Below are 27,510 nucleotides of genomic sequence, written 5' to 3' on the forward strand. Positions count from 1 at the left end.
TTTGATCATACCTTGGAAATAATCAAGCGCTAATGATAATTATGATCATTATATTAACATGGGCATTTAGGGTTCCTCAAAACCCCTCTCTTTTTCAAGAGAAATCCCACAAAAGGAAAAAGAAAGGTTCTGTCACATTAAGCATTGCCTAATAATAACCAGTAAAAAAAGATAGAAAAAGATTATGAAAACCCCAAATCTTCAATCTTTCTGTATGTTTTTTGACTCTTTTTTTTGTTCTGCATCCATTCTTTTCTGTGCTCAAAAGGGTTGAAGAAAGGAAAAAAAAACAGAGTCTCTCTCATTAATGGAGACTGTTCGTTAAACATCGTCTCTGAGATTGTTTCTTGGTTCCAAAGTCAAAGTCATCATGTCGAGCGGGAACTTTTGCGGCTTAACGCCTCATGTCTTCCGACACAAGTTCTCAAGAATGCAGGTCTGTCTTTTTTCTTCTTTTTGATCTTTTCATTACATATCTTCTTCTGTTCTTCTGTCATGTCTGGATAAGTCAGGAGTGGAAGATGATGTGAAGAGTATTCAAATGAAACAGAGTTCTTCGAATGTATCCAGTCATGTTTAATCCGAAACTGAGAAGAAAGATGGTTATGTTACAGGTCCCGAAAAGACTTGCTTGGAAAAGTGTGCAGAAGAACAGGGAAGAGATGAGGCATGCGTCACCATCGCCTTCTGCTGCATCGCCCAACAGCTTCAGAAAGAAGAGGAAAGAGATTAGGCGAATGGCATCGGAAATATCGTCTAATGCTTTGTCAAAGAGCATCAATTCTGTGAAACGGGCTGCATCTTCGCTCTCTGCAAAGACTCGGAAGCAAGTTCAGAGCCTTAAAAACGTCGAAGATTCGCCGAAATGCAGTCCGAGTTTCATTCTTATGGTGGAGCTCAGGAAGAATATCTTGACCTTCCGGGACATGATCGACTTGCCTTCTCTTGATGCCTCTCTCTCTGTACCCGAGGTCCCTTTTTTGATCTTGTCGATCGTTTTTCCCTTCTGGTTATGAACACGATCTAATGATCTTGCTTCTGGTTTTGCCGTCAGATTGTGTTGCAGACAATGAAAGATCTCCAGAAGCTTTCTTACGAGATCATAACCATCAACAAGGCGTTTGATATGAAAGACACGGACATGGATAAGGTACAGAACATTACAGTTTCCAGTGATTCGACCAATGTTGTCTCTGAATGTGTGTACTGATCTGATGACCCAGAATTCCAAAAACAGATGTTCATATTCTTCTACGAAGATCTGAGAGCAATCGGAGATTCTTGGATTGTGGATCACGAATGGGTGGAGAGATCCAAGTATAAACAAACTGGATTGGGGAGGAACAAGTCTGATCGCCTCGGTTTGTCAGAAAAATAATTTCCCAGAAGAATCTTTTGGATTCGCCCCTTTTCGGGAGCTAATTCCGTTGTTGCTTCTTCTGCAGTGGAACATGTACTCGCAGCACTAGATGGGCTGATCAAGATGTTGCGGGAAAGATTCGATATGATGGAACTCGAATATGGCGGGAAGAGAGAGTGTTTTCCAAAGGGTACACCGCAAGGAAGAAGCTTGACAAGGTCCGAGTCATATTCAGAAGGAACGAGCTCGTTCTTCGCGTCTCCTCTTACACCCACATCAGTTCTTCCTGGGAGGGTGTCTGGTAATTCAGCGTCTCCTACTCTCTGGAATCTAAGAGCTCAAGCTCTGGATAAGTTGAGCCCTGCTGATGTAAAGCGAATCGCTTTACATATATTGTCTCAGAGAGAGGATCGATCCCTCCTTGATCTGGACCTCAAGAACGATACCATTTACGAGGAGGCAGAGAAACTCGAAGGAGAAGAAGAAGAGGAAGACTGTGATTTTGATGATCGGAGCTACAGAGGAATTGAAGAGAATGAAACAGAACATGACTTAGAAACCGATGATCAGAACAATCTGACAACTTCAGGTACATCAGAAGAATCTTCTGAAGGGAACCTGAATCTTGGTACATCAGAAACTTCACACGAGCTACAAGAACAAGAACAAGCCTTGTCATCTTGTTCGAGTATTGTCTCAGTCACGCCATTGACCTCACCTCCAATGTGGCCTCCGCCACTCTCAATCCTCACCAGAAGCTCTCCTCCTCCTTCTCCTCCGCCAATGCCGCCACCACTTTCAAAGCTCGCCCAATGTTCTCCTCCACCGCCACCTCCTCCTCCTTCACCACTTCTCTCAGCTCTTTCAGACAGAAGTAATCAACTTCCATTGACAAATAGAGCTCCTGTTCTGTCTCCACCGACAAATAGGGCTCCTGTTTTGTCTCCACCGACAAATAGAACTCATGTTCTGTCTCCACTGCCTCAACCAAGTCCTGAAAGTAGAGAATTGAGTCTACCACCGCCACCACCTCTGCCACGGAGAAACGGAGATGCTGCTGATTCCACGAAGCCGCCGCCTCCGCCGCCTCCGGGATCATCAGCTGCCAAATCATTGCGTGCGAAGAAAGCAACCAGCAAGCTGAGGAGATCAGCCCAAATCGCGAATCTGTATTGGGTCCTCAAGGGAAAGCTCGAAGGCCGTGGTGTCGAAGGCAGAAGAAGTAAACCGAAGAAAAGCATGGCCACCGGAAACGTTGCTGCTGCTGCTGCTGGTGGTGGTGGAGGGAAATCAGGAATGGCTGATGCGTTAGCGGAGATGACAAAGAGGTTCAAATGATAATATATATGCATGATTCTGAATTCATCACAAATCATACCATATAAATATTGATTTTAATATGTAGCGATTTGGTTATAGGTCAGCTTATTTTCAGCAAATCGAAGACGATGTTCAAAAGTACACGAAATCTATCGATGAACTGAAGCACGAAATACATAGTTTCGAGACAAAAGACATGAAAGAGCTACTTGAGTTCCACTGCAAGGTGGAATCTGTTCTTGAGAAACTAAGTGACGAAACACAGGTATGAATGTTCCTTGATCATCTCTGTCTTAAAAACCGATACGCTATCGATCCCATCTCCGTAAGGTTTAAATCTCGTTCAGGTTCTTGCGAGATTCGAGGGTTTCCCTCAGAAGAAACTGGAAGCAATAAGATCTGCAGCTGCGGAGTACAAAAAGTTAGACGGAATTATGAACGAACTAAAGAACTGGAAAGTGAAGCCTCCATTAAACGAGCTCCTCGACAAGATCGAACGTTTCTTCAACAAGGCAAGTGTCATAGAACACGAGTTCTAAGCTCCGTTTCTTTTTATCGTTCGGTTTCTTCTTCCAGTTAACAATGCAGATAACATTGAACAGGTTAAAGGAGAAATAGATGCACTGGAGAGGACAAAGGATGAACAAGCAAAGATGTTTCAGAGCCACAAGATTCATCTGAACTTCGATATCCTTGTCCAGATCAAGGAATCTATGGTAGATGTCTCTTCGAACTGCATGGAGCTAGCTCTGAAGGTGAGTCAGAGGCTTTAAATCAAGAACTCGTTCACGATCAGTTCTTGAATGAATCTTGTTTTCTTGATTTCTGATCCGGGTTCTGATCGAAATATAAATGGCAGGAGAGGAGGGAAGCAAACGAAGCACAGAAGAAAGGAGAAGAAGCCGATACAAAGTCAGAAGTGACAAAGAAACCAGAGGAGGCTAAAAGGCTATGGAGGGCGTTTCAGTTTGCGTTCAAAGTCTATACATTTGCAGGAGGGCATGACGACAGAGCCGATCATCTGACAAGACAGTTGGCTCATGAGATTCAGACAGATCCTCAGACAGATTCTCAAACCAAGTTCTGAACCAAAAATGCTTCGCTGTTTCTGAGAAACAGTTGTTGCAAAACAATTCTTTTTAATTTTTTTTTGGGTTTTCTGGTTTTTTATTAGAACAATGTATATAAATAAAGCAGAATTTCATTTTTGCTATGGTGAAGATGTTTTTTTTTTAAATTAGAACAGTGTGTATAAAGCTTTTACATGTTTTTACTCCATTGAGTTCAGTTGTACATGAACACAAGATCTTCGACAAAAGTTTCAACTTTGCGAACGGTCTCGCAAGTCAGTTCTCTAAATGGGTTGCGAAAACGAACTGTCTCGCAAGTCAGTTCTCTCAAGACGAATCCGACGACGGGCACCCAACAAATACACATTCTCGCAGATCAACACTATAATCCAAACCCAAAGGTCAGGTATTGCCATCGTCGGATCCATACTTGACCACGATGGATACCCGACTTTCAGATACCCAACCCACAGATCGTAATGAGAACTCACAAAAGACCCTGAGGGCGTCCTTTTGAGGCTCGAGTTATTCCGACACAGACAACATACCATTGATAACATGTTTTTGCATTCAATCCTTCTACGAGACACGGGTTTTACTTGAATTCAATTCATAGCACAAACAAGATTCCATGTTGTCGTGAAAAGCATTTATACTAATTAACTGCTCCTATTAGCTCACCTCTCTCCAACAGCTACAACTGATTTCATGAACTTGAAAACAGGTCCCCACAACCTCAGAACTTGAAATCTTTCTTCTTCTTCCCCTCCTTATCATGCATCTTTCGCTTCCTTTTCTTCTCGTTCTGCAAAAAAAAACGAATGACAAGATATAACACTGAATATTTGCTTCCCTACGTTCACAAGATCTCATCAACATGCAAATGCTGTATAATCTGTTTCTAATGTGTTCATACCTCGGCAACCATGTCACTGAAGTCCTCTCGTTGAGTACGGAGTTTCTCCTCTTCCCTCGCCTCCTCATACCTTCAGAAAACCAATGTGTATGGGACAGGTTTAGGTACTCTGGTTATTATTATTGTCTTGTCTTAACGGATAAAAAATACAAGAAACCCGACTTACTTGGCAGGTAAAACGTTGTCCATGAGTTCCAGTTCTTCTGGCTGTAAACTGACATCCACTCGGTCTGCCTTCTGCCCTCTGAGCAAATCAACCTGGTCGACACATCACCATTCTCATTGTTATTAGCAATCAAGGATGCAAAGCCATGCACAAGTCTCGACGGCATTTGCACACAATAAGAACACATTGATGATATGCAATTCAAAGTATAGGTTGCTTACCCTTTTAGCTCCTGCCTTGTCCTGAGTACCACCAGTGTTAATAACATATGTATGTGTGGTTCCAAGTAATGTTCCAGGAGCAATACTCTCTCCCTTTTCCTCAAGGACCTTCAGAATCAGAGAAAAAGGAGCATCGAGAAAACCAAAGAACGGTAGGAAATTAATATCAATTTTTTTTGCTTGAAATACAAAATAAGATGCTTCAAGAAATGAATAGCTAAATGAATATCACAATTCTCAGCATTAAGTTTCTCACTTGGTACAGAGGCCTCTCAGGCTGCTCTTTTCTCTGCTGCTTACGTAGTTCTATTGCGTCGGGTGTCTCAATACCAGTAGGAGTGCTGCGCAAATAAAGTATAACAATCAGCTTCATTATCCAAATTAGTAACAAAACATATACACCTCACTGAAATACACTAGTTGAGAAAATCAATACCTTGACACTGTATCCACCGACTCAATACCGTCTTCTAGCTCCTCTTCCTCCATCTCCTCCTCTGGTTCCTCTTCCTCCTCCTCTTCCTCTTCTTCTTCCTCTTCTTCCAAATCACCCCAGTGCTTGCTTTTATCAACAGGTTCCTCCTGAAGTTATTGAGAAAAGGAGAACTCAGTGTACAGCTCTACCTTTCATGAATTTATCGTATCACCAGAATTTGATTATCAAGAACAGGTTCCATGACCCTACAGTTACTATTCCAGTGTTTTACAACCATGCCACCTATATATCTAGCTTAGAAAAGGTACCTGCTTTAGAAACTAAACCAGAGACCATGAAGCTAGAATCTTTTACCAAAGCTAAGGAGAAAGTTGCAGAGTTACCTCATAATTAGGCTGTTCTTGCTGCTGGACACCAAAGACATCTCCATATAATGGGCGTCCATACTATTTACAAGACAAACCACCAGAAGAAATAAATAACTCTGCTAAACGGTGACAAAGAATAAGAAAAAAGAATTAAGATGAAAAAAAATAAAAAATCAGAAGACTTACTTCATCAACCGGTGGTTTACCCCACCCCCCAGGATGATAACCAAAGCTAGCTCCAGAAGGAATAGGAGCATTTAGACCAGGAATTTTTAGATGTGGGTAAGAAGGTGGAGGGCCATATCTCTGTTAAAGAAGTATCAATGAAAGCTCCATGGCAATCAGATTCACAATGTCAACAAGTCATGATATAAAACTCACCTGCATATTAATCAACCAGGGGGGAGGAGCACCATCTGGCATACCAAGAGCTTCTTTTAGTTCACGCGATAAAGTTCCAGGTTTCATTTCCCTCAGTTTAACCTAGTTTTCAAATATCTAATATCAGTTCAATGACCCCAAGTCATAAAACTTATCCATCTAGTAACAAAGTAAAATGAACACATCATGGAGAATCTGACAAAGCAATACCTCAAATTCCTTTCCCTCAAAATATAGATCACCAAGAGCTGTCAGTTTAGGCTTTGTCTGGTATTTGAAGAATGCATCATGAAGAACCTGTCAAAGGAAGGTATGCCAACGGTAAGAAAAGGAATACAATCGACAAGGCTAAACCACAACAAATGATCTAAACAAAGAACCTGATAGTCAATGTCCATCTTTCCCATTTTAGGTTGCATCCGCTCTCGTTGCTTTTGCTTCAACTTCTTACTATCTTCTTTCTCAATGTAAGCCTGTATAAGAAACACAAAAGAGACTTCACATCAGGTTGTAGAAGAGATTGGAACTATACCTAGATTGACCAAAACAAATACCCTTAACATTTTTTTATGTGTTGAAAAGCATAGAAAGTTTAAGGTTCTGCAAAACCATACACCTTTGAATCCAACCATTTGCAGCCTATTGACCAGAAACCAACAGAAAAGCTAACTCAATGTGTTTACGATATAAGGTACCTGTCTAATCTTTTCAATTCCGGTTGCAGCTATAAAATCAGGAAGCTGGAATGGCTGCTTCTCTATACCACGTTTTCCCTGCAAAAACAAAAAACACTGATGAGATGCTACTATAAAGAAGGGTGCAACCACAACATCCAATGAAAACACAATGAAATGATACTGCAACCTTAGAAAACAGATGCATCTAAAGCAAGACTGCTAGAAAGACAAACGGATAAAGAACAAGCATTACTGATAGAGAAGAAGTCACTAGAAGGGGAAGACCCCGCCTAATCTACTACATAAACACATATTTTAGGCTCAGAAAATCATTGCAGAAGTCTTGATAAAACAGACATCACGATTCTATGTATAAATATAAACACTCAATGAGTCCTGTCTGGAAACACCTACAAGTCCAGGCTCCATGGTTATCACAGATGTTCTCCTGCAAGAAGCACATATATAGTATAAGGAAAATTGATTGCCATGGATGATCTCTATATCTCTTTATTTAATTCCCCTATGTGCCACACACCCACAAACCACAGAGACGCATTTGAAACAAAGATAAGCTTTGACAGATCACAAACCTGCAAATATTTTCTTTTTTGGGACCAATGCCTTGGGACTGGTACTGTGTTCCGATACGATTTCAAGTACACCAACAGCTTCGGGTCTGCTGCAGTTGCATCCCAGACCTATACGAGCTAGTTAGTAAGAGAATATAATACAGAGGTAGACTAGGAGAATTAAAATAACAAGGTCAGATAAAGTCTATAGAGCATTAGAATCACAGTAGATCAAAGGATCTAGAGCAAACATCCCATCATTAATAAGGCACAGTTCAACAAAGATACAGCAAGCTATCAATGTGGTTTATACCGGTAACAAAAATCGAGACAGCAAATTGAAATACTATGCAAGAAGGAGACAGAACCAAGCAAACGAAAGATGCCAGAGATATACTATGCATGTAAAATTCTGAACGAGATAAGTAACAAGAGAAGATGAAAGATAAAGCCAAAAGAATACATAAGAGAACGGTCAGGCATCCCATTTCGGTATTGCTAAACTGATTAGGCCGAAACTAAACAGAGAGGCCAATAAATAAATGGTGATATGTTCAGGCAAAGGATAGAAATACATCCATACCTCAACCACATCAGGCCTAGCGCATATCTGCTTCAGCTCAGCAATCTTCATTCTCCGTTGGAGCTGAAAAAACAAAGTTTTCCAGTTTCTTAAGCAAAGCAAAGAAAAACACGAGTCGGGAACTAATCATTAGCTTCAAGAAAGACCTTTTTCTTCTTGTTAGAGATTCCTTTCTCTTTCTGCTGATTGTCATTCTCTTCCTCCTCCGAATCTGAGTCTAGCTTCTTTTTGGCATCCGTCTTTTCCTCAGAGTCATCCTTCTTGTCCTCCTACTCAAGAAAAGAAAGGCCTCATTACGATTTAAGCTAAGCAAAACCTTCTCAGTCACACTCGGCTCGACAGCAGCAAGAAGCGTACGTACCTCAGAAGCAACGGGTTCCTGAAAGTTGAACTTCTCAAAGATCTTCCTAAACTCCTCATCGAACCCATCATCTAATTCTGCCTTTTCCGGAACATACTCTACCACAACCTGCTCCGTAACCAATGAATTCGACCCATTGAACCAAAATCAGAACATACTGATCGGAAAAAACTAAAAACTGCAAAGAAAAAATTCGACCGCGTGATATCCGCGAAGAAGGGCACACCATCCAAAACCCCAAAGATCCACGCCCGTGAAGAGAAAATGAAGAATAACACAAAACCCACCTCTTGCAACGGATCTGCGTTCTGCTTCGAGTCAGTATCACCAGAGACGTCGCCATCATCAGCATCACGCTGAGATCCTTTGTTGTTCTTCTTCTGCTTCCGCCGCCGGCGACGACGCTCGCTCTCGCGAGCCTTCTTTGACGAAGCAGTAACGCTAGAGTTTGAGGAGGCGTCTCCGATTGGAGCGACGCCATTTTCGCGAGCGACGATAGTTTCGGCGGTCATGTTCGCGGAAGCGTCTCTCAGGCGAGTAATGTGAAGGGCACAAAGACAAGATGCCCAATAAAGGGAAATTAGAAGAACGGGACAGTCGGTCATTCCGTGGGCCTTCATTAATGGGCCTGTAGGCCCAAAAAGGTTGCTATATGAAATTATAAAATACTTAACTCAGCCCTTGGACCCAACGGGCACAGACCCAATTTTTTTTTATACGAAATAGACAAAAAAAAAAAGTAGGAAAAAAACTGAAATACTTTACATTAATGAATTCCTCTTTAAACCTTTGATAAAGACAAAAATATTCGTAAAACGAAAAATAGTAATAAATAAATGAAAAAGTCTACTAAAAAATTGTTTCAGCTTATTTCCTATTTTGTAATATATATTTTTGTAGAATATATTACTAAAATAATCTTTGTTTAATATGTGTTATTCATAATAAGAAAATCATTTGTTGAACTTGATATTATTCTTTAATCTCTTCCCTTTTATTTATTTCTCACATTTATTCTATCTGTTAATGGATAGTCTCTAAATGAATATATTTATAATGAGATATAGATATTCTTGTGTTATTTAATATTTTATCACTTTTTTTTAGGTAAAACAAATAAAAAATGCAATTCCACATTACGAAATAAAAACAATCACATGCATATCTTACAACTATTTTTGTACTTGCTCAATTTGTCTTGAAGACGACAATGATGGTACGTTTCTATTAGATATAAATATAAAATAGACAATTTATCGTAATTTAAAGATTATATTTATTTATTTTAAAATTTTAATGATGGTCTGAACTATTTCTTTTTAGAGATTATATTTATTTATTTAAAAAAAAAAAATTAACGAAAACCTAAAGACCGATATGACCTCCGTGCTTCATTTAAATACCGATGACGAGTGCCCCAAGCGTTTTCAGATTTGTTCCTCGTCATCTGGATCTAGGGTTTCGGTTCGCTCAGCTAATTTCCTCACCATTTACTCCTGATTTTAGAACGTGACCCACAAAAACCTAATTTCTTCCATAGATTTGTCCATCAACAGATCATCAAAGGACCGCAGAAAGTATCAGGGCTCTGATTTGATCAATCGCTACTCGCAGATCCAGAAAAAAGTGTTTCTAGGGAACAAATTCTAAAGAAAAAACCCTAACTTCGGCCCCTCTCTTTCTCGCCAACGCATTGTTTTTCTCCAAGATTTTGTTTCTTGTTGCCCTGCTTGTAATCCGCGAAAAAAAAGACATGGATCGAATTCAAAACTAGTATGGGTCTGATGATCTTACAGCAGGGGACAACGAACAGTAAGATTTTGATTAATAAATTTGAGATGAGAAATCCATTGATTCTATGACTGCTTCTTCTGACACGGACAAATCCAAGGAGGATTGAGAAGAAGAGGAAGAAGACAAAGAAGAGCAAGAGGAAGAGACAAACATGTATAGTAATAGGGTTGAAGTGTACAATGGTGAAGGAAAAGTTGGAGAAATGGAGGTACACCCACCTCGGGAATCGGAGAAGGGAGACGAGATGATGATGCTGAGAAAGAAGAAGCGGAGAGAAATAATGGAGGAAGTGAAGAAGGGAATCAGAATAAGCCACTTCTCTCAACCTAGTGAGAGGTGCCCTCCTCTCGCTGTGCTTCATACTATTTCTTCTTCTGGCCTTTGTTTCAAATTGGAGGCCACAGCCAAATTCAAATCATCGTCATCTTCTCCTGCTCATGAGCCGCTTCGTCTCTTCCATTCATCCTGTCTCAGAGACAACAAGGTATAAACATGCCTTATGGGACTTTGAAACCCTAATAATCAATGTAGAATTCATGATCAAAACTTCAGATTGGTCGATACCCACCAACATTTTCTCACTTTTGGTAATGGGTTGGCGCCAGAATCTGACCGATTTGGACAATTCTATTGATTCTGACCGATTAGTGACATTTGGATGACCGTTTAACTTCATGTACATTGTCGATACTCAGTATCATGGAGCTGAATCCAGTTTGTGGTCTATGTCTGCTTTCCGAGAATGGTCTAGGTTACTTTGAAAATAGATAGCTTACTAAATTAGCTTGTTGACAGCTTATCATGTTTGATATTTTCTATTCATTCAGACAGCAGTAATGCTCCTGGGCGAGGAGGAAGAGCTCCATTTGGTTGCCATGTATTCTAGAAACAATGAAAAGGAATACCCGTGTTTCTGGGCATTCAATGTTGCTTCAGGACTCTACAATTCCTGTCTTGTCATGCTGAACCTCAGATGTCTGGGTATTGTCTTTGATCTTGACGAAACTCTCATTGTCGCGAATACCATGCGCTCGTTTGAGGATAGGATTGAGGGATTGCAACGAAGAATCAACAATGAGGTGGAACCACAACGTATTGCTGTTATGGTGGCTGAGATGAAGCGTTACCAAGATGACAAAAACATATTGAGGCAATATGTTGAAAGTGATCAAGTAGTTGACAACGGGAAAGTGATTAAGGTGCAGACAGAAGTTGTTCCTGCCTTGTCTGATAACCATCAGCCTGTTGTCCGTCCACTCATAAGGCTACAAGAGAAGAATATTATCCTGACTCGCATCAATCCAATGGTATGTGGATCATGAAGTTATGTTCTTGATTGGGTATTCAGTCATTTTAACCTATTTGGTTGATGTCCAATTTAACCTTCACAAGTCATTAAATTGGTTGTGTGCCCCATGGTATTCTATTTGTTATAAAATTTCCATGACATGCAAGTGCATTATGGCACTACGAGGCTGGACGCTTTACTCTTTTGGAGTATTAAATATTTCTTTCCTTTTCTGAACAGAGCACCAGGATGGATCAGAATTCTTTTGCTTGACACTGCTTTCATTTGTACACAGATTCGTGATACGAGTGTGCTAGTGAGGTTGAGGCCTGCGTGGGAGGAGCTTCGTAGCTATTTGACAGCAAGAGGGCGTAAGCGTTTTGAGGTTTATGTTTGCACGATGGCTGAAAGGGATTATGCCTTAGAGATGTGGAGACTTCTCGACCCAGAGGGGAATTTGATAAACACAAATGAGTTGCTCGATCGCATTGTTTGCGTGAAGTCTGGTAAATTTTGTACCGATGTATGTTTGTTTTTTTAATCACGATTTCGGTTATTACAAGCTTGTGATTTACCACCACAGGTTCAAGAAAATCATTGTTCAATGTGTTTCAAGATGGAACCTGCCATCCTAAAATGGCATTGGTGATAGATGATCGGTTGAAAGTATGGGATGACAAGGATCAACCAAGGGTGCATGTTGTTCCTGCATTTGCTCCTTATTATGCTCCTCAAGCTGAAGTAAGCAGAAATTGTGTTGGCTATGATAGCGTTTACAATCACGGAACTTACATTGCTCTTTTTATTTGTTGTAGGCAGCTGCAATACCTGTACTGTGTGTCGCGAGAAATGTTGCTTGCAATGTGAGGGGTGGATTTTTCAAGTAAGATATTAAATGTGATTGGATTCGATTGATATGGAGTGTGTATTTAGACTTCCAGTGGAGTATGCATGTTTTCGGAAACCATTGATTTTTCTGTAACATAGTGTTTGAACTTGGTGACAGAGACTTTGATGATTGTCTGCTACAAAGGATTGGGGAAATATCGTATGAGAATGATATCGAGGATATTCATTCTCCACCTGATGTCAGCCATTATTTGGTCTCTGAGGTAGATGTATTCTGCAACTAACACTTTTTTCAACGCTCTATGAAAATCTGGACTGCTGCTTAGTAGCTTATTTCTCTTCGATGTAGGATGAGATATCAGGTTCAAATGGGAACAAAGATCTGCTTTCTTTTGATGGGATGGCTGATGCCGAGGTGGAGAGAAGATTGAAGGTGATTAGCATTCTTAGACTCATTTGTTCTTCAAAGTTAGTTCCGTGATTGGTAATGGATGCCACCTCTGGAAAGCATGTACAGTGTATATTGGATTCTTCTCGATGGTGAGAGTTAAAGTAGATCATTTTATATCCTTTTTCATCCAGGAAGCAATTTCTGCATCTTCAGCTGTCCCTGCTGGGGTAAATCTTGATCCTAGGCTAGCTGCTTCCCTTGCATTCGCCATGCCTTCTACTTCTGTTTCAGTTCCAGTACCAGCAGTGCAACCGTCGGCTGCAACCTTTCCGCCTATGCAGTTTCAACCATCGACGTCTATAGTTAAACCACTGGTTTCTGCTGGTTCCGTCGAACCAAGCTTGCAAAATTCTCCAGCGAGGGAGGAAGGTGAGGTACCTGAATCAGAGTTGGATCCAGATACTCGACGGAGGCTTCTCATATTGCAGCATGGACAAGATAGTAGAGATCCCGCTCCAAGTGAACCTCCACTTCCTCAAAGGCCTCCAGTTCAAGTTCCACCTCCACATGTGCAACCGAGAAGTGGCTGGTTTCCTGTCGAGGAAGAGATAGATCCTGCTCCACTTCGTCGAACAGTTCCCAAAGAATATCCATTGGATTCTGAAATGGTCCATGTGGAGAAGCATAGGTCTCATCAGTCGTCCTTTTTTCCTATGACTGATGGTTCTACTCAACCTGATAGGATGCTTCGTGAGAATCGGAGACCACCAAGAGAGGTCCGCATTCTAATTTATTTGAATCATGATTTCTATCGCCAACATTGATGTCTTTAACGCTGCTGATTATATTGTTGACAATTGTAAATTTGCAGTCATTCCATAGAGATGAACTATTAAGGTCAAACAACAACAAATCCGGATCTCATGCTTTTTATGGTAAGCTATCAAAACCGTTTCTTGTTATACCATATTTTGTATCCTTTTGCTCTGAGTACAATTCATTGATCTGTTATGGATTCATTCTCAAGGGGAGGAGGCATCTTTGAGTCGATCTTCGTCTAGGAGCAGGGATCTTGACTCTGTGTCTGGACGAATTGCCTCAGCAGCAGAGACTCCAGCTGATGTTCTACATGATATAGCTATGAAATGTGGAACTAAGGTCGTGCCATTTTGGGGGTCAGATTTCAATTATTTCCATCCGTTTTTTTCACCATTAATGTTGTTTTTTCTTTTATGACATCGTAGGTGGAATTCAAACCAGGCCTGGTTGCTAGTTCTGTTTTGCAGTTCTCTGTTGAGGTAATTTGAGTTCTTAGGCTTTTCATTTACTCTGTTCCGACTGAGATCTTCTTTCTGCCGTTGGATATGTAGAGTTGTTGGGAGAAAACGCTGCGTGTGATTGTTGACTTTTGATGTGATGTGTTTCCGCGGAATCTGTAATACTGTGCAGCATCTTCCAGATTCTCTTTTTTTCTCTCCGATGGACAACTTCTTTGGTTATTTCAGTTGTTTTGAGTCCATTGCACTTTTTGCAGGCTTGGTTTTCTGGGGAAAGAATTGGAGAGGGATTTGGTAGAACCAGAAGAGAAGCCTTGCATAAGGCTGCTGAGGCTTCCATCCAGAACTTAGCTGGTTAGACATTCTGGCTTATATGGTTTCTTTTCTCATAATTTAATCTTCCGTTTTAGCAAATAGAATTTCAGTGTGTTTGCATTAGGATTCTCACACTTTTCTTTTCGTTTTCTAGTTATATAGTTGCTTAAAGCCTTCTTCATCACTGTTATAGCTTTTCTATGGTGTGAATCTATATCTTTTGATCCAACCTCTATATGGTAGTATTCCATTAAGGACTCCAATAGTCCAATGTCCAAGTATGAATTTGGTTTATGATTTATGTAAACCAAGTTCAAGCTTTTAACTTATAATCTTACGTATAAATTTGTAACCTGGCTCTGGTACAAGCTGAGTTCATATCAATTTGTCTGAAAGTCACCACTCTATGTGAAAAGAGTGGCTGGGGAAGGCTAGAGTGGGTAGGCCACCGAGAGTGGGATGCTGTGGAAAACCAGTGTGGAAGTGTGGTGGTATGCAATGCTATGATTACAAATCTTTGGCCCTTCCCCTTTAAATTGGTTTGTAGGGTGTGATCTACCATCTATTTGTGGCATTTGGTTTAGGTTTACTCTTGGCTGGATTTATATGACATATTTCTTTGCATAAAGATCCAAGAATTTTGTTTTTCTGTTGTTCTGACTTTTCGAGGCCCTTTCTGCAGATGTATATTTGTCCCGTACGAATCCCGACCCAAGGCCGAGCAATAGGGATGCAAGTGCCTTTGCTAATGGCAGTACCTTCTTGGGAAATGGAAATATGGTAGAGAATCGCCCATTTGGCAGAGACGAATCTGCACCATTCTCAGCAATGTCAGATCCCTCTAGACCTACAGATCCGAGATTGGAAGGCTCTATTAGGCCTATGGGCTCCATTTCTGCGCTCAGGGAATTGGTATGTCATGGATTACTGTCTCTACTTATTCTTTCTTGCTCGTACACTCATGAACGTTTATAAAGTTTGATTTTCTTATGTTTTGTTATCCAGTGCGCTATGGAGGGCTTTGACGTGGCTTTTCAAGCACAACGCCCACCATCGGACATGGTCCAAAAAGATGAATTATATGTTCAGGTTTGTTGTCTGAAGAAGATTCTATTTTTGTTATGTTCTTCCATCAAAAAACAAATAAATGCTTTCTCTTTTTGGAAAATCTATGTTTATTTAGGAAAAACATTAACGAAAATAGTGGTAAATGATAGACCTTTGGCATCAGAATAAATATGTAGGCGCGTAAATAGGAAAAAAAACAAAGAAGTTTACCAGTTGACTGCTAATTTCAGGTCAGACTAGTAACCATACTTTCATATGGATTTCATCTGTGTTTTCCTTGGTAATGTGTTTTCTTTTGCTATCAATGAAAAGAATACCGAAAGGTGACGATACGGTTCCAATGGCAGTGTATGAATCCATGCATTTTGTTTGTTCCAGTGAGGATTGGTGTTTTCATGATTTTAGTGTTGGTTCTTTATTCAGCATATGAAAATAGTGTTTGGCTCGATTTTGTAAGATCGCCTTCCTATTTTTCCAATGCCTCATGACCACCAATCAATTACCATACGTGCCTAATCGGTTCGTAGTATCTTAGAAAGCATTCATTCATGCTATAAAGTATAACTGCATTTTCAGGTCGAAATTGATGGGCGAGTTCTAGGGGAAGGTGTTGGTTTGACATGGGATGAGGCCAGGATGCAGGTTTTTCCTTAGTGCTTATTCTAATCCCATCCGTTTTCTTACTGTTTCTCTTCCACTGGCTTTTCGTAATGCCTTGTGTGCTTGCTTTCAGGCTGCCGAAAGAGCGCTCTCCAGTTTGAGATCGATGATTGGTCAATCTTTGTATAAACGGCCGGTATCTCCTAGGTTTGTGCGCATCATCCTTGCCTGTCCGAAAATTCGTTGGAAGTATCGATTCATTTTTATTGCTTCCTTTCTCATGTTTTTCGATTGGTTTTTCTTGTCGATATCGGAACAGATCTTCGCATGGGATGTCGAGCAAGCGTATGAAACCAGAGTTTCAACGATCTCTGCAACGGATGCCATCTTCAGGAAGATATCCGTAGACAAGCTTTTAACTCATTTCGACATCAACGCGTTTCTCCAAGCAGCAAGTCAAGAACATTCTTTTGGGAAAATGGCACTGGTCCAGGATCCTCGCTGACTCCAAGACCTGTCAGATTTTTGCTCAAATCCAGTAACAGTGGTCGGACCCAGATCCCGAGTTTTGTATAATCTTTCGATGCGGTTTCAGAAGGAAAGTTGCTGCAAATGACCGGCAAGGACCGTTTGGATAGTTTGCCTTTCCGACAGTCTTTCAGTCTCTTTTAGTTCGCTTATTAGCCCATTTCGAACTTCATCTCGGTCAGTGTGTATAGATGATACAGTGTAAGCAACGAATGTAACGTTATAAGCAGGATTGTTTACATTACATGACAATATCACACCATTACCATTACCATATGGCTCAACTCTTTTGACACAAAAATGTCTGAAGAGCATCACCGCCCACAAATCTTACAAGAACTCGGAAGAACAAAATGTTTTTTTTTTTTTTTGAAATCAGACAGCCTCGATGAATGTCGGTTCGGACTTTATGTATTTGTACCATTTCGCACAGATGAGATAGACGACGAAATCAGCTGTGGTTAGAGCAGCTAAGAGGAAGAAGAATCTTTCAAGATGGCCTTTGTTGAGATTCCCTGGAATCCAACCGGGCATTTCATCTCTTGTCGAGATCTTCATCACTATAGATACCAACAAGCTGCTGACGTAATTCCCCAGCGATATCGACGTCATACAGAGAGCGCTCCCGAAGCTTTTCAGCCCCGAGGGAGCTTGCCCGTTGAAGAATTCGAGCTGGCCGACGTACATAAACACCTCCGACGCGCCGATCAATACGTACTGAGGCACTTGCCAGAATATGCTCAGAGAACTCTCACTCGTGTTCTTGTGTTTCAGCCTGAATATTTCCACAACTCCCGCCGCTATCATTGCCATTACCGCGATCACGAGCCCTATTCCCATCCTCTGAAGCTCAGTTAATCCCTTGTTGGGCTCGGTCTTGTTCAGTCTTGAGAATATTGGGTCGAGAACTCGCCTGTACACGAAGATGAAGAAGGCTACGCTGAGAATGTCGAAGCTTGACATGCTCGCGGGTGGAATGTGGAAGTCTGCAATGGTGGTTTTCATGACTGCGCCTTGCTCGACGAAGAGGGAGGCCATCTGAGTGAAAACGACCGAGTAGAGAATGGTGCAGAGCCAGATTGGAAGGAGTCTCAGAACGCATTTCACTTCCTCCACCTGCGTTACTGTGCAAAGTTTCCACGGATCGTAACTCGATTCTTTGTCAATTTCATCGTCCGGCATAACGGTTGCAGCTCTATCCAAGAATCTGCACAAACAGAGATTGTTATGCACTGAAATCTTCAACAGGTGTACGTAACTTTTATCAGAGAAATAGAGCTTTTTTACCTGAAACCTTGAGTATGAAGTATCTTCCTGTCTCCAGTACGCTGAGTCTCCGTTTCGAAGAGATTCACGCCATGCAGATCCGTGCTCGGGGGCATATGAATCCTGGCCTTTCTTGTTGCGGCAACCAAGACTTGACAGAACCTGGACCAAGGACTCTCCTTGGGCACGAAATGTCTATATCTTGGAGTGCCGGTCAAGAAAAGGGCTAAACCCGCAAAAGCAGACGCAGCCGACGCCCAAAAGCCTAGCGGCCACCGCCCTTGATCTTCGAAGAACCCTAACACCGTGTTCGAGAAGAGAGAGCCCAGGTTCAAAGCCAAGTAAAAGTAACTGAAGAAGGCTATTTTCGAGTATCCTTCCTTGGGATCCTCGGCATCGAACTGGTCAGCCCCAAAGGTCGCTATGTTTGGCTGATAACCGCCGTATCCTAACGCTATCAGATACACCGAAAAATAGAACAGAGCCGTCTTGAAACGAGAGTGGGAGCCACAAGGTGTCTCCTCACCTCCGCAGCCTTCTGGCTTGAGTAGGAATGCTTGTGTCGATACTGATAACAATACCAATCCCTGTACCAGAACACGACACGATTCAGAAACATGTTAGCTTATATATATATATATACATCGAGACAGAATCCCCAGGGCTCAATATATATCCGGTAAGGGAGTTGAAGAACTTACAGCGACCAGAAAGGCTTGAAAGATGGAGCAAGTCTTGTACCTTCCCCAGTAGGAATCACTGAGGAAAGCTCCGAGCAAGGAGAATATATAGACAGTGCCTGTCCATTTGCTGACACTGTTGGCCGCTTCTGCATTGTCTTGTCCCATAACCCTCGTCAAGAACAAGACCAAGTTCACTCCTACTCCGAAGAAGGCGAGCGTTGCCAGCCCTTGATTCACTGTTATTCGAAAACCCGATATTCTGATTAATTAAATCATATGTTTAATCATTTTTACTGTTCATTGAAAACAACACATACCAAGTATAAGAACTGCAGAAAGCCATGTTCCAGTCTTGCTTCTAATGGCTGGGTTGCCGGGTCGGTCCACGCTTCCATCTTGAGTGCATGCCTCAGTCTTCTTGCTAATCTTCTGTTCCATGATTGCCATTTCTCTTTCTAGGTTAATTTCTCCGTCTTCGTCGTCGTTTTTACTTCCTCTTGAGTGGTTTCTGGTTCCCTGAAATTAAGGTTTTTTTTTTCCAGTTTATGTCTGTTAATGTCTGAATCGACGTCCAAACGAAATACGAAGCTCTGAAACAGCTAGACCGAAACAAGATTAAACTTATAGATTTTGGAAAATCAATTACACGCTTCCATCTTGAGTGCATGCCTCAGTCTTCTTGCTAATCTTCTGTTCCATGATTGCCATTTCTCTTTCTAGGTTAATTTCTCCGTCTTCGTCGTCGTTTTTACTTCCTCTTGAGTGGTTTCTGGTTCCCTGAAATTAAGGTTTTTTTTTTCCAGTTTATGTCTGTTAATGTCTGAATCGACGTCCAAACGAAATACGAAGCTCTGAAACAGCTAGACCGAAACAAGATTAAACTTATAGATTTTGGAAAATCAATTAAGTATTTTATGGTTGGTAAAAGAAAAATGTGATGAAATTGTGGCAAAACTTGGTGTGGTAGCTGAGAATGTGTAAAATATGTGTGGAAGAAAATTAGGTAAAAACATGTTTGTAGTATAAATATGTGTGTTTGTATCGAGTTTGATATCAAGCAAATTTTTATTGAAAAAAAAAAATCGTCTCCCAAAATCTTCAAATTCTTTTTCTTCCAGATATTTCATAATCCTAAACACTAAATAATCACCGAACAATCCTCCTCCCTGATCCAACAACGTGCTGGCGATAAGCATGCATTAAGGAACCGATCGATACTACCAAAAGATCGAACATAAAAGTAATGGGCATTGACAGAACTGAAGAAGGAGTTGCAGAGAAACATGGAGAAGGAGAATGGCTTATCAGAAGAGCATGAACACACCTGGAACTGGAACTGGAAGCAGGGGGGGAGAGAGAGAGAGACTCAAAACAAGACACGACAAGAGAAGGAAAAGAGAAACACGACAAGATACTTTGGTTTGATGCAAGATTTCTGTGACGGAGTGAGTTGTGCTACTTATAGGCACTCGGAGAGGAAAGAGATCCTTTCTTTGACGTCTCCTTCTTACATTTTTTTTTTCCTTTTAACGTCGTTTCCATCATGACTATGACCCCCTTTGAAATTAGCTGTATAGCTTATTTTCGTTCCATGAAAATTTTCATATCTTTTACAGCAGCTTCATGTAAAATTATTTTATATTCCCCCAATTAAGAAATTCTAAATCAGAAATAATCTTGGAATAAAAATCTCGCAGAACCATTACAAAACACATTCGTTTAAATCCTATAACAAAAAAAAATACATAAAACTAGTGTAGGTGTTTTGGATCCATATATAACGAAATGGGTTTACTCTTTTAAGTATCTAAAAAAATAGATAAAGAATTAATGGATCCAAAAACTCAAAGAAACTCAGCCTTAAAATAAAGAATAAAATTCTAAATAATCGTCATATTTATTTTAGAATTGACACGTATGTCCACAATCGTTTTGTCGGAGGAAAAAAAATCGTGTATCGTGTACACGATTTTAAACGCCATACTTATTTTCATTTTTATTTTATTTGCAAAAGTTTATTTTTTTTATTAATGTATTTTTAGAGGAGACTGAAATTTGGTTTAAAGGATGTGGGACCCAGTTACACGTGGAGGGCTGCTGGAGGAAAATCCCAGGAAACTCAACGGAGACATCAGAAAAAAAAGTCATTGCACTGTTTTGTTGTTTCCCACTGAAAAAAAGATTCCTATGTCTCTTGTTTATTATTTTAATTAACAAATCAAAATAAGGATTTCATGTCTCTCTCTTTTAAAAAACATATATTTTAAAACAAAAACAAGAAACCATACCAAATGTTCGAAAAACATATAAACAAAAGACCTATCATGTGTGCGTATTCACTGTTTTTTGAAAACCTTATTTCGTAAAGATTTTTAAAATATATTTTTGAGATATAAAAGATAAGATAAATCGCCAAAAAATCATGTACTCTTCCTAGGTTAACGAAAAAATTCGGTACTCTTTTGCTTACCAATTATCAATTAAACTCTATATTTGGTGTGATTAATCTATAAAAATCTGAACTTTTTAAAAATTCACCGAAAACCTCATGCGGCCAACACAAACAAAAATGATGATGTGATAATGACATGTCTTCCAATTCATGGTCACATCATCTTAATTATGCCACATCATTATTTCAAACAAAATTTAAATTAAATAATTTATTTAAATTAATACATATACATACAAATTCACACATACATATATATATTAAATATAAAATTACTTATAACTAATAAACACATATATATTTATCTACTATATATATATATTATAAATTATATTATAATAATATATATATACACATATTATTTTTTAATATATATTGTATATATATTAGTTATAATTACTTTTATTTTAATATGCATATTAGTTATATATGTATATATATATGTTACATGTATAACTAATATATATACATATTATTTTTAATAGATATATTATATGTATATATGTTAGTTATAATTACTTTTATTTTAATATGTATATGTTGTATATATAACTAATATATATACATATACATCGTCATTTATGTTTGAGTTGACAGATGCAGGAGATTTTCGGTGAATATTTAAAAAGTTCGGGATTTTATCGGTTAATGACACCAAATACAAGGTTTAATTGGTAAGCAACAAAATTGCAGGGTTTTTTTCTTGATCTGCTAAGAATACATGATTTTTTTTTGGCGATTTACCCTAAAAGATATAATGATATCAATTTATTTGATAAAATATTAAAAAAACTTGATTTTTTTAGAAAAATAACAACAAATTGTACAATGCAATATAGAAACCAAAGCACATGATCAATAAATGCAATATAGGATTATCTTTATTTTTCACAATTATATCTGATAATTACATGTAGGCTATTCTAAATAATAATAAAATAAACAAATTCAGAGTCTCTATCAGGCACGCAACACTCGTGCGCAGCTGGCGTGATTGTGACTTTTTTCTTGTCCTAACCAAACTTTTGAGCGTCTCCCATTTCGTGCTCTAATTTGATTTTAAACTAATTTTTTATTTTAAGAAATGAAGTATATATTTAAAAGTCCAACTTGAATGCATCTCCTTTTTTTTAATTTTTTAATTTTTCTATATTTTTAATTTAAAGTAGTTGATTATACCGAATTGAAAATGTTGAATAATATCTCTTTAAAAAAATTTGATATATTCCTTTCCGAAACCTAAATTTCTCCATATCATCATCCAATATCCTGCTGCTTCTATAGCTGTTCTCCTCATTGTCCTCAACACGCACTTAGTTCGTACGTTTAATGCATGCCTTACGTGTACACTCTTTAATTACATATATATATACACACACACACACACACACATTAGGTATACGAATTTTAAAATCTGGAGAGATCATAACCAAACAAATACGATGTTGAAAGATATCGAACCGTCGAAATCAAATGTGCTATAACAACAATATAACGTGATGTTTCCAACAACAAATAAAAACAAAGAACGTCTTGCACCAATTAATATAACTTATATTATTTTTATGACAAAAACATGGTTATTTACCCAAAAAATATTAAATCATGGTTTAGAATGGACATTTATTTATTTTTATACAGTGATGAATAAATTTTCGAGTTTGTGGTCTCATATATATATTTATCCGTTTGAAACCTAACATTTAATAATATTTTGTATATATAGACATCAACCACTTCTAATCGATGTTTATTTGACAATTATTATATTTAATTATTTTCTTTCTTGCTTTTGTGATGGTATTATTATCGTCTTATTATTTGGAGCCGCCAAGTTGCAACTTGAAGATGTTGTCGCCAAACACTATTCTCCGGTGCTTTGAATTTATAGTGTTATTTTTTTTAGCCAAATTGCAACGAAGAAAAACTTATGGAAACACCGAAAACGACGTGGCATTATCAACTCTAACCGATGTAATAATAAGAAAATTAATTGTAATTTAAAAGTGAATTAGTTATATATACTTAATTGTCCGCTTCATACATCTTTATCCAGCTATAGATCACTTTGTATGTTATCTATTTGGTCCGAACATAAAAAATGTGATGAGTAAACTAATTAAACACTATTGGTTCTCTTACCCTTGATTGGCAAATGGCAATATAATTTGTCACGATTAGCTAGCCACTGGATTAAATTCCACCAACTATAGAATTATTTAATAGTAGATTAATTTATAGTCTTCGATTTGTCACGATTAGCTTATCCTTTTATTTGTGTTTGTTCCATGAAAATAAATATTGGAGTAACATTTACCCCAACCGAAAATATTAACGATTGATTTCTTTCTGTTTCAATTTATTTTAAGATATATACGCCCGCAAGTCATATTCCAAAAACACCGTATCAAATCTTTAGATACATACATCTATATACAAATCACGCGAGTTCGGCCTTTCCAATAATGGTTTTAATTTAAATCTTTATTAAAGTTTCTATAAAAAAAAATGGCTTCCACCCTTCTACGTACTATCCGAAATATCATCTACGTAATTTTAAAATTCAAGAAACCGGGAAAAAAAAAAGGAAAGATAAGTGGAGGGTTGGAGTTTGACTTTGACTAGAAGTGATAATGCGTGGTGGCGTCGGCCGAAAAAAGAAACAAAATCAACGCACGACTCATCGCATATCCCAATTTATTACAGTGTTGCGAAATGCGACAAGGCACATGTGGTCGTTTTATAAGCACCTTGAATTATCTTATACAATAAATGGCTTATCAGTGTCTCGAATTCTAACTTGTCAAGGTTGCTAGTTGCCTCTTACATTAGAATAAAAAAAGGGGGGGGGGGAAACTATATATTTTATCATTTACTTCGTTTTCTATCATGCGCATGCTTGATCATTTATATATTTGGATGTTTTTTTTTTAAATTTCTCATTTGTAAACTAAATCCTTTGGTTGGCAACAAAATAGGGTCGCTTTCTTTGGGTTGGTCTGTATATTAAAATTTTCATATCTTAGAGAAAATATACAAGTTGATTATTCAAATTATTATAAGTTCTCCTAAGCAACAAGCAGGATTAGTACGTACGCAACGCAATATCACATTCCGGCTGTATTTTCGCAAATAAAATCTCAAAATAAGCAACCGAGTAAAGATCTGAATTTATCAATTAATCACGTCCTTAACAAATAGCAAGTCTTTTATTTATATATATATATATATATATATAAATTCAATGTATGTATGTATGTATGTATGTATGTATGTATGTATGATTATATATCCCTATATCAAGATTGTCCATTTTGCTAAAGTCAAGGGGCTAAATTGAAGACTATTATACATTGTCCACGCCTATATATACATGCATACATACATTGTCCGACACTTTGGGCCTTGGGGTTCGAACTTGCAATAAAATCTGCGAATCAGAGAGCTTACGTGGACGAAAACGATGTGCAGTTGTCAAACAAAAAAGAGCGAAATCATCGCTTTTTTTGTCAAAGTATTTGTCCCATTCATGCATGTCTTCATCCATTCTAAAACAAATCACTTGTAAAACGTTTTTTTGGAACATAAATGATATATTGTCGATTGTTTTAAATATATATATAGTGGTAGCGTATTGCATGCAAAATATGTAGCCATTGGACCATAAAATTCGATAGCAAGTCTTTTTAAAAGCTTAATAATTGCAAATCGACATAACCGGAAGATCGAATACTGAAATGGATCCGAATAGAATATGGAATAATAAAAACCTGGAAAACTGATTTTTTTTTAAAAATAGATATTTTCAACTGAAAATAGACTCTAAACCCAAATTATCTTCACTTGGAATCCAATATAAAACCCATCGAAAATTAAATCTAATTTTTTTAAGAATCAATATATATATATATATATATATATATATATATATATATATACGGTGAAAAACCGGTGTGAAGTAAAAATTAAGAATATATATTACGGAAACAGTGGAATAACAACAAAGTGATAAGAACAGAAGTTACAAGACAAATGTGGCAGGTGAGGGTATAGACTTTGACGCCAAATGGACAATATTATATATATAAAATATAATCAATGGATCGCTTATCTCTTCCAATTCCAAACAAGTTACGTGGTGTATGTTATTAATTATTGTAGACTATGAGATAGAAAACAAGCGCATGTATTTTAATATGATAAGTACTTTGAATGCTCTAATATAGCATATCCAAATTATCATTCATATAGTTCCAAATCTTGTTTTTCAACGTACACCCCCATGTACATTTATATCTTATGACCACTTGTTCATCACTCTATATATATATATATATATACACACACACACACACACACTATCTCCACGAGATCAACTACAATATCCCTAGTGATGATATTATTATTAGTATTTCCAACCAAAAAAATCTGTAATAATGAGATATAATATGCATAAGGTCTGTCATCTCTTTATGTTTGTAACATAGTCATGCGGTATTTGAGGTGCGAAGAAATAAAAAAGCAAAAATCCCATTTCGATCTTAATTAATTATAGAAATGGCATTTTCATTACGGGTCTAATCACGCAGTTACGATGTTTTAATCCCGAGATCAGTGGTTTTATATAGATTTTACTCCTTTCGTTTCATAATATTTCATGTCATAGAAAAAAAATTGATTCAAAATAATTGTCATTTTAGATTTTTTAGGTACTTTTTTAAAAATAAATTCCAATTTTATCTTTATTTAAAACTAATCAATTTTAATAAATTTAATGAATATTAATTATATTTTGATTTTAAATAAGGGCCGGTATACATAATTTTTTTTAACAGTTTCTTAAAATTTGTAAAAAAGGTTAAAACGACAATTATTATAAAAGGGATATAGTATTGTTTTTATTACAAATGATATGATTCCTTAACAATTTATTAATATTTAAATGAGACTGCAATGTATATAGGTGCCGTACGGCTGTTATTCTGAAATAAATAACGGCGGTGGACGTCCATGGAAAAAAAAACATTGCAAAATATACAAATGTATGGACAAAAATATTTAGCCTTAAACACTACTCCAAAGTGCGCAATTAAGGCATAAATCGTGGCTAAGCAACTTTACGAACAAGAATATTCCAAAACTTTTTTATTTTTCTTTTCAATTATACCATTCACAAAAGGGCCCGGGCGGCCCATTTTTTCACCGCTACCCAAGCAGCGAATATTTTCTCGTGTTTATATCGTGCGATAAAGATTAAGATATTGCTTAATAATAATAATAACAGTAATAAATTTTATTATTATTATTATTAGTAGTAGTAGTATATAATATATATACACCAAAAGCCTTTTGGGCCGTTTCCTCCATTGAAGAGCAATAAAGAAGAAGATGAGTCGAGTCGTTGGAAGATTTACGGTGTAGAATTGTTTTTGTATGTTACGATTTTGTAAGGGATGGTTTTTATTTTGAATTTTTTGTTTTAGTTTTAGTTTTTTTTAAAAATTTTATAAATTCGTAAACCCAAAAAATGTAATTTTTGTTTTTTTATTGATTTTTTTCACCAAGATAACTTTACACATTTTTTAAAAAATAGTAATTTTATAAAAATTTGAATGGTAATATTTTGGGTTTTGAATTCTAAAAACTCCAACTATTCAAGTCTAATTCTCTTAAATAAAAGTATTAAATACTTAATTTGACCGGATTTTGAAATATGTTACAATACTAATTTTATTTTGCGAGAGCTAAATCCAATGGCGATCGAGCTTAGAGGCAGATGCATTCTCCGTTTTGAAGTATGACCATTATTTATTCTAATAAAAAACAACCAATATTCAAATATTTTCTTATTTTGATAAATATAATCCCATGTTTTACGGTTGAAGATATCTATTTTCGGTAAATAAACTAAATGATTCACATCCTTTTAAATTTTGAAAGATTCAAATCAATTTGCAAATTTTTTCTCGCATTGATTCAAATATAAAATATAGTTATCTTTACAAATTATGCATCCTGAATCACTCCAAACATTATCAAAATAAATAAAAACACATGATTAAGAGATAATACAAAAAAATTATATATTAGTATAGTTTTATTTTGTTTAACTTTGAAAATAAAGAATCTCGAGTATCTAATATCGCATAGAACTCAACTTTGAAATTAACAAATTTCCAATAATATTTTTCTCAAGTATATCGAACACCGTATCAATATTAAAAGGATTCGAACTTCAATCTTAGTGTTAAAGGATCTAATACTTAACAACCAATTCATTTGGATTATATATCAGTTAAATAGTCCAAATAAGTATGCTATTAAAACGCCATATATACACACAATCATGGGATATACCACTTTAATCCATCCATTAAAGATTGTACGATATCTTACATGATCAAATGGGTCTTGTTTAAAAAAGAAGGGCAATATTGAATGTGGTGGATATGTTACTAACCATGACTATAGAAACATTCTAACATGTATATCATATATAGACATGAATCTAGGGTGATTATATTCATAAACAGACGCGCATCATTCATCCACCGTGAAAATGTCCAAA

General features: G+C 37.5%; 4 protein-coding genes and 1 long non-coding RNA gene across 6 annotated transcripts; 2 read left to right on the forward strand and 3 right to left on the reverse strand.

Moving 5' to 3' along the window:
* The first annotated feature begins 98 nt into the window (after nt 1–98).
* Nucleotides 99–4,388, forward strand: LOC104812819 (uncharacterized protein At4g04980). 2 transcript variants are annotated; one of them, XM_010540185.2, is made up of 9 exons: nt 99–436; nt 615–971; nt 1,055–1,150; nt 1,238–1,361; nt 1,446–2,688; nt 2,780–2,945; nt 3,028–3,192; nt 3,283–3,435; nt 3,540–4,388. In XM_010540185.2, the coding sequence occupies exons 1-9, from the start codon at nt 371–373 to the stop codon at nt 3,765–3,767; spliced, it is 2,598 nt and encodes an 865-aa protein (XP_010538487.1). In that variant the 5' UTR covers nt 99–370; the 3' UTR covers nt 3,768–4,388. The 2 variants fall into 2 exon arrangements, with proteins under 2 accessions (XP_010538487.1, XP_010538495.1); XM_010540193.2 differs by lacking the exons at nt 99–436; nt 615–971 and having other exon boundaries at nt 1,068–1,150; nt 1,224–1,361.
* LOC104812811 (splicing factor 3B subunit 2) lies at nt 4,300–8,968 on the reverse strand. The gene is made up of 17 exons (XM_010540173.1): nt 8,719–8,968; nt 8,432–8,539; nt 8,217–8,339; nt 8,071–8,133; nt 7,509–7,616; nt 6,934–7,011; nt 6,619–6,711; nt 6,449–6,535; nt 6,239–6,340; nt 6,044–6,163; nt 5,873–5,935; nt 5,490–5,635; nt 5,310–5,394; nt 5,054–5,161; nt 4,833–4,924; nt 4,667–4,736; nt 4,300–4,555 (listed from the first exon to the last, which is right to left on the reverse strand). The coding sequence occupies exons 1-17, from the start codon at nt 8,941–8,943 to the stop codon at nt 4,487–4,489; spliced, it is 1,740 nt and encodes a 579-aa protein (XP_010538475.1). The 5' UTR covers nt 8,944–8,968; the 3' UTR covers nt 4,300–4,486.
* A 910-nt stretch (nt 8,969–9,878) lies between these two features.
* On the forward strand, nt 9,879–16,812 carry LOC104812840 (RNA polymerase II C-terminal domain phosphatase-like 1). Its single transcript, XM_010540217.1, has 17 exons — nt 9,879–10,709; nt 11,053–11,532; nt 11,809–12,019; nt 12,097–12,254; nt 12,329–12,396; nt 12,520–12,625; nt 12,712–12,795; nt 12,945–13,529; nt 13,625–13,688; nt 13,781–13,911; nt 13,998–14,051; nt 14,288–14,384; nt 15,028–15,257; nt 15,351–15,434; nt 15,990–16,055; nt 16,147–16,220; nt 16,333–16,812. The coding sequence occupies exons 1-17, from the start codon at nt 10,377–10,379 to the stop codon at nt 16,418–16,420; spliced, it is 2,913 nt and encodes a 970-aa protein (XP_010538519.1). The 5' UTR covers nt 9,879–10,376; the 3' UTR covers nt 16,421–16,812.
* Nucleotides 16,744–19,066, reverse strand: LOC104812832 (protein NRT1/ PTR FAMILY 7.2). Its single transcript, XM_010540205.1, has 4 exons — nt 18,808–19,066; nt 18,509–18,726; nt 17,829–18,394; nt 16,744–17,748 (listed from the first exon to the last, which is right to left on the reverse strand). The coding sequence occupies exons 1-4, from the start codon at nt 18,935–18,937 to the stop codon at nt 16,917–16,919; spliced, it is 1,746 nt and encodes a 581-aa protein (XP_010538507.1). The 5' UTR covers nt 18,938–19,066; the 3' UTR covers nt 16,744–16,916.
* Nucleotides 19,067–19,165: 99 nt separating this feature from the next.
* On the reverse strand, nt 19,166–20,172 carry LOC104812847. The gene is made up of 2 exons (XR_771637.1): nt 19,815–20,172; nt 19,166–19,267 (listed from the first exon to the last, which is right to left on the reverse strand). It is a non-coding gene; the product is annotated as an uncharacterized LOC104812847 (long non-coding RNA).
* Between the last annotated feature and the right edge of the window lie 7,338 nt (nt 20,173–27,510).

Source organism: Tarenaya hassleriana, unplaced genomic scaffold, assembly GCF_000463585.1.
Source record: "Tarenaya hassleriana unplaced genomic scaffold, ASM46358v1 Cleome1, whole genome shotgun sequence".
NCBI classification, from domain to species: Eukaryota; Viridiplantae; Streptophyta; class Magnoliopsida; order Brassicales; family Cleomaceae; genus Tarenaya; species Tarenaya hassleriana.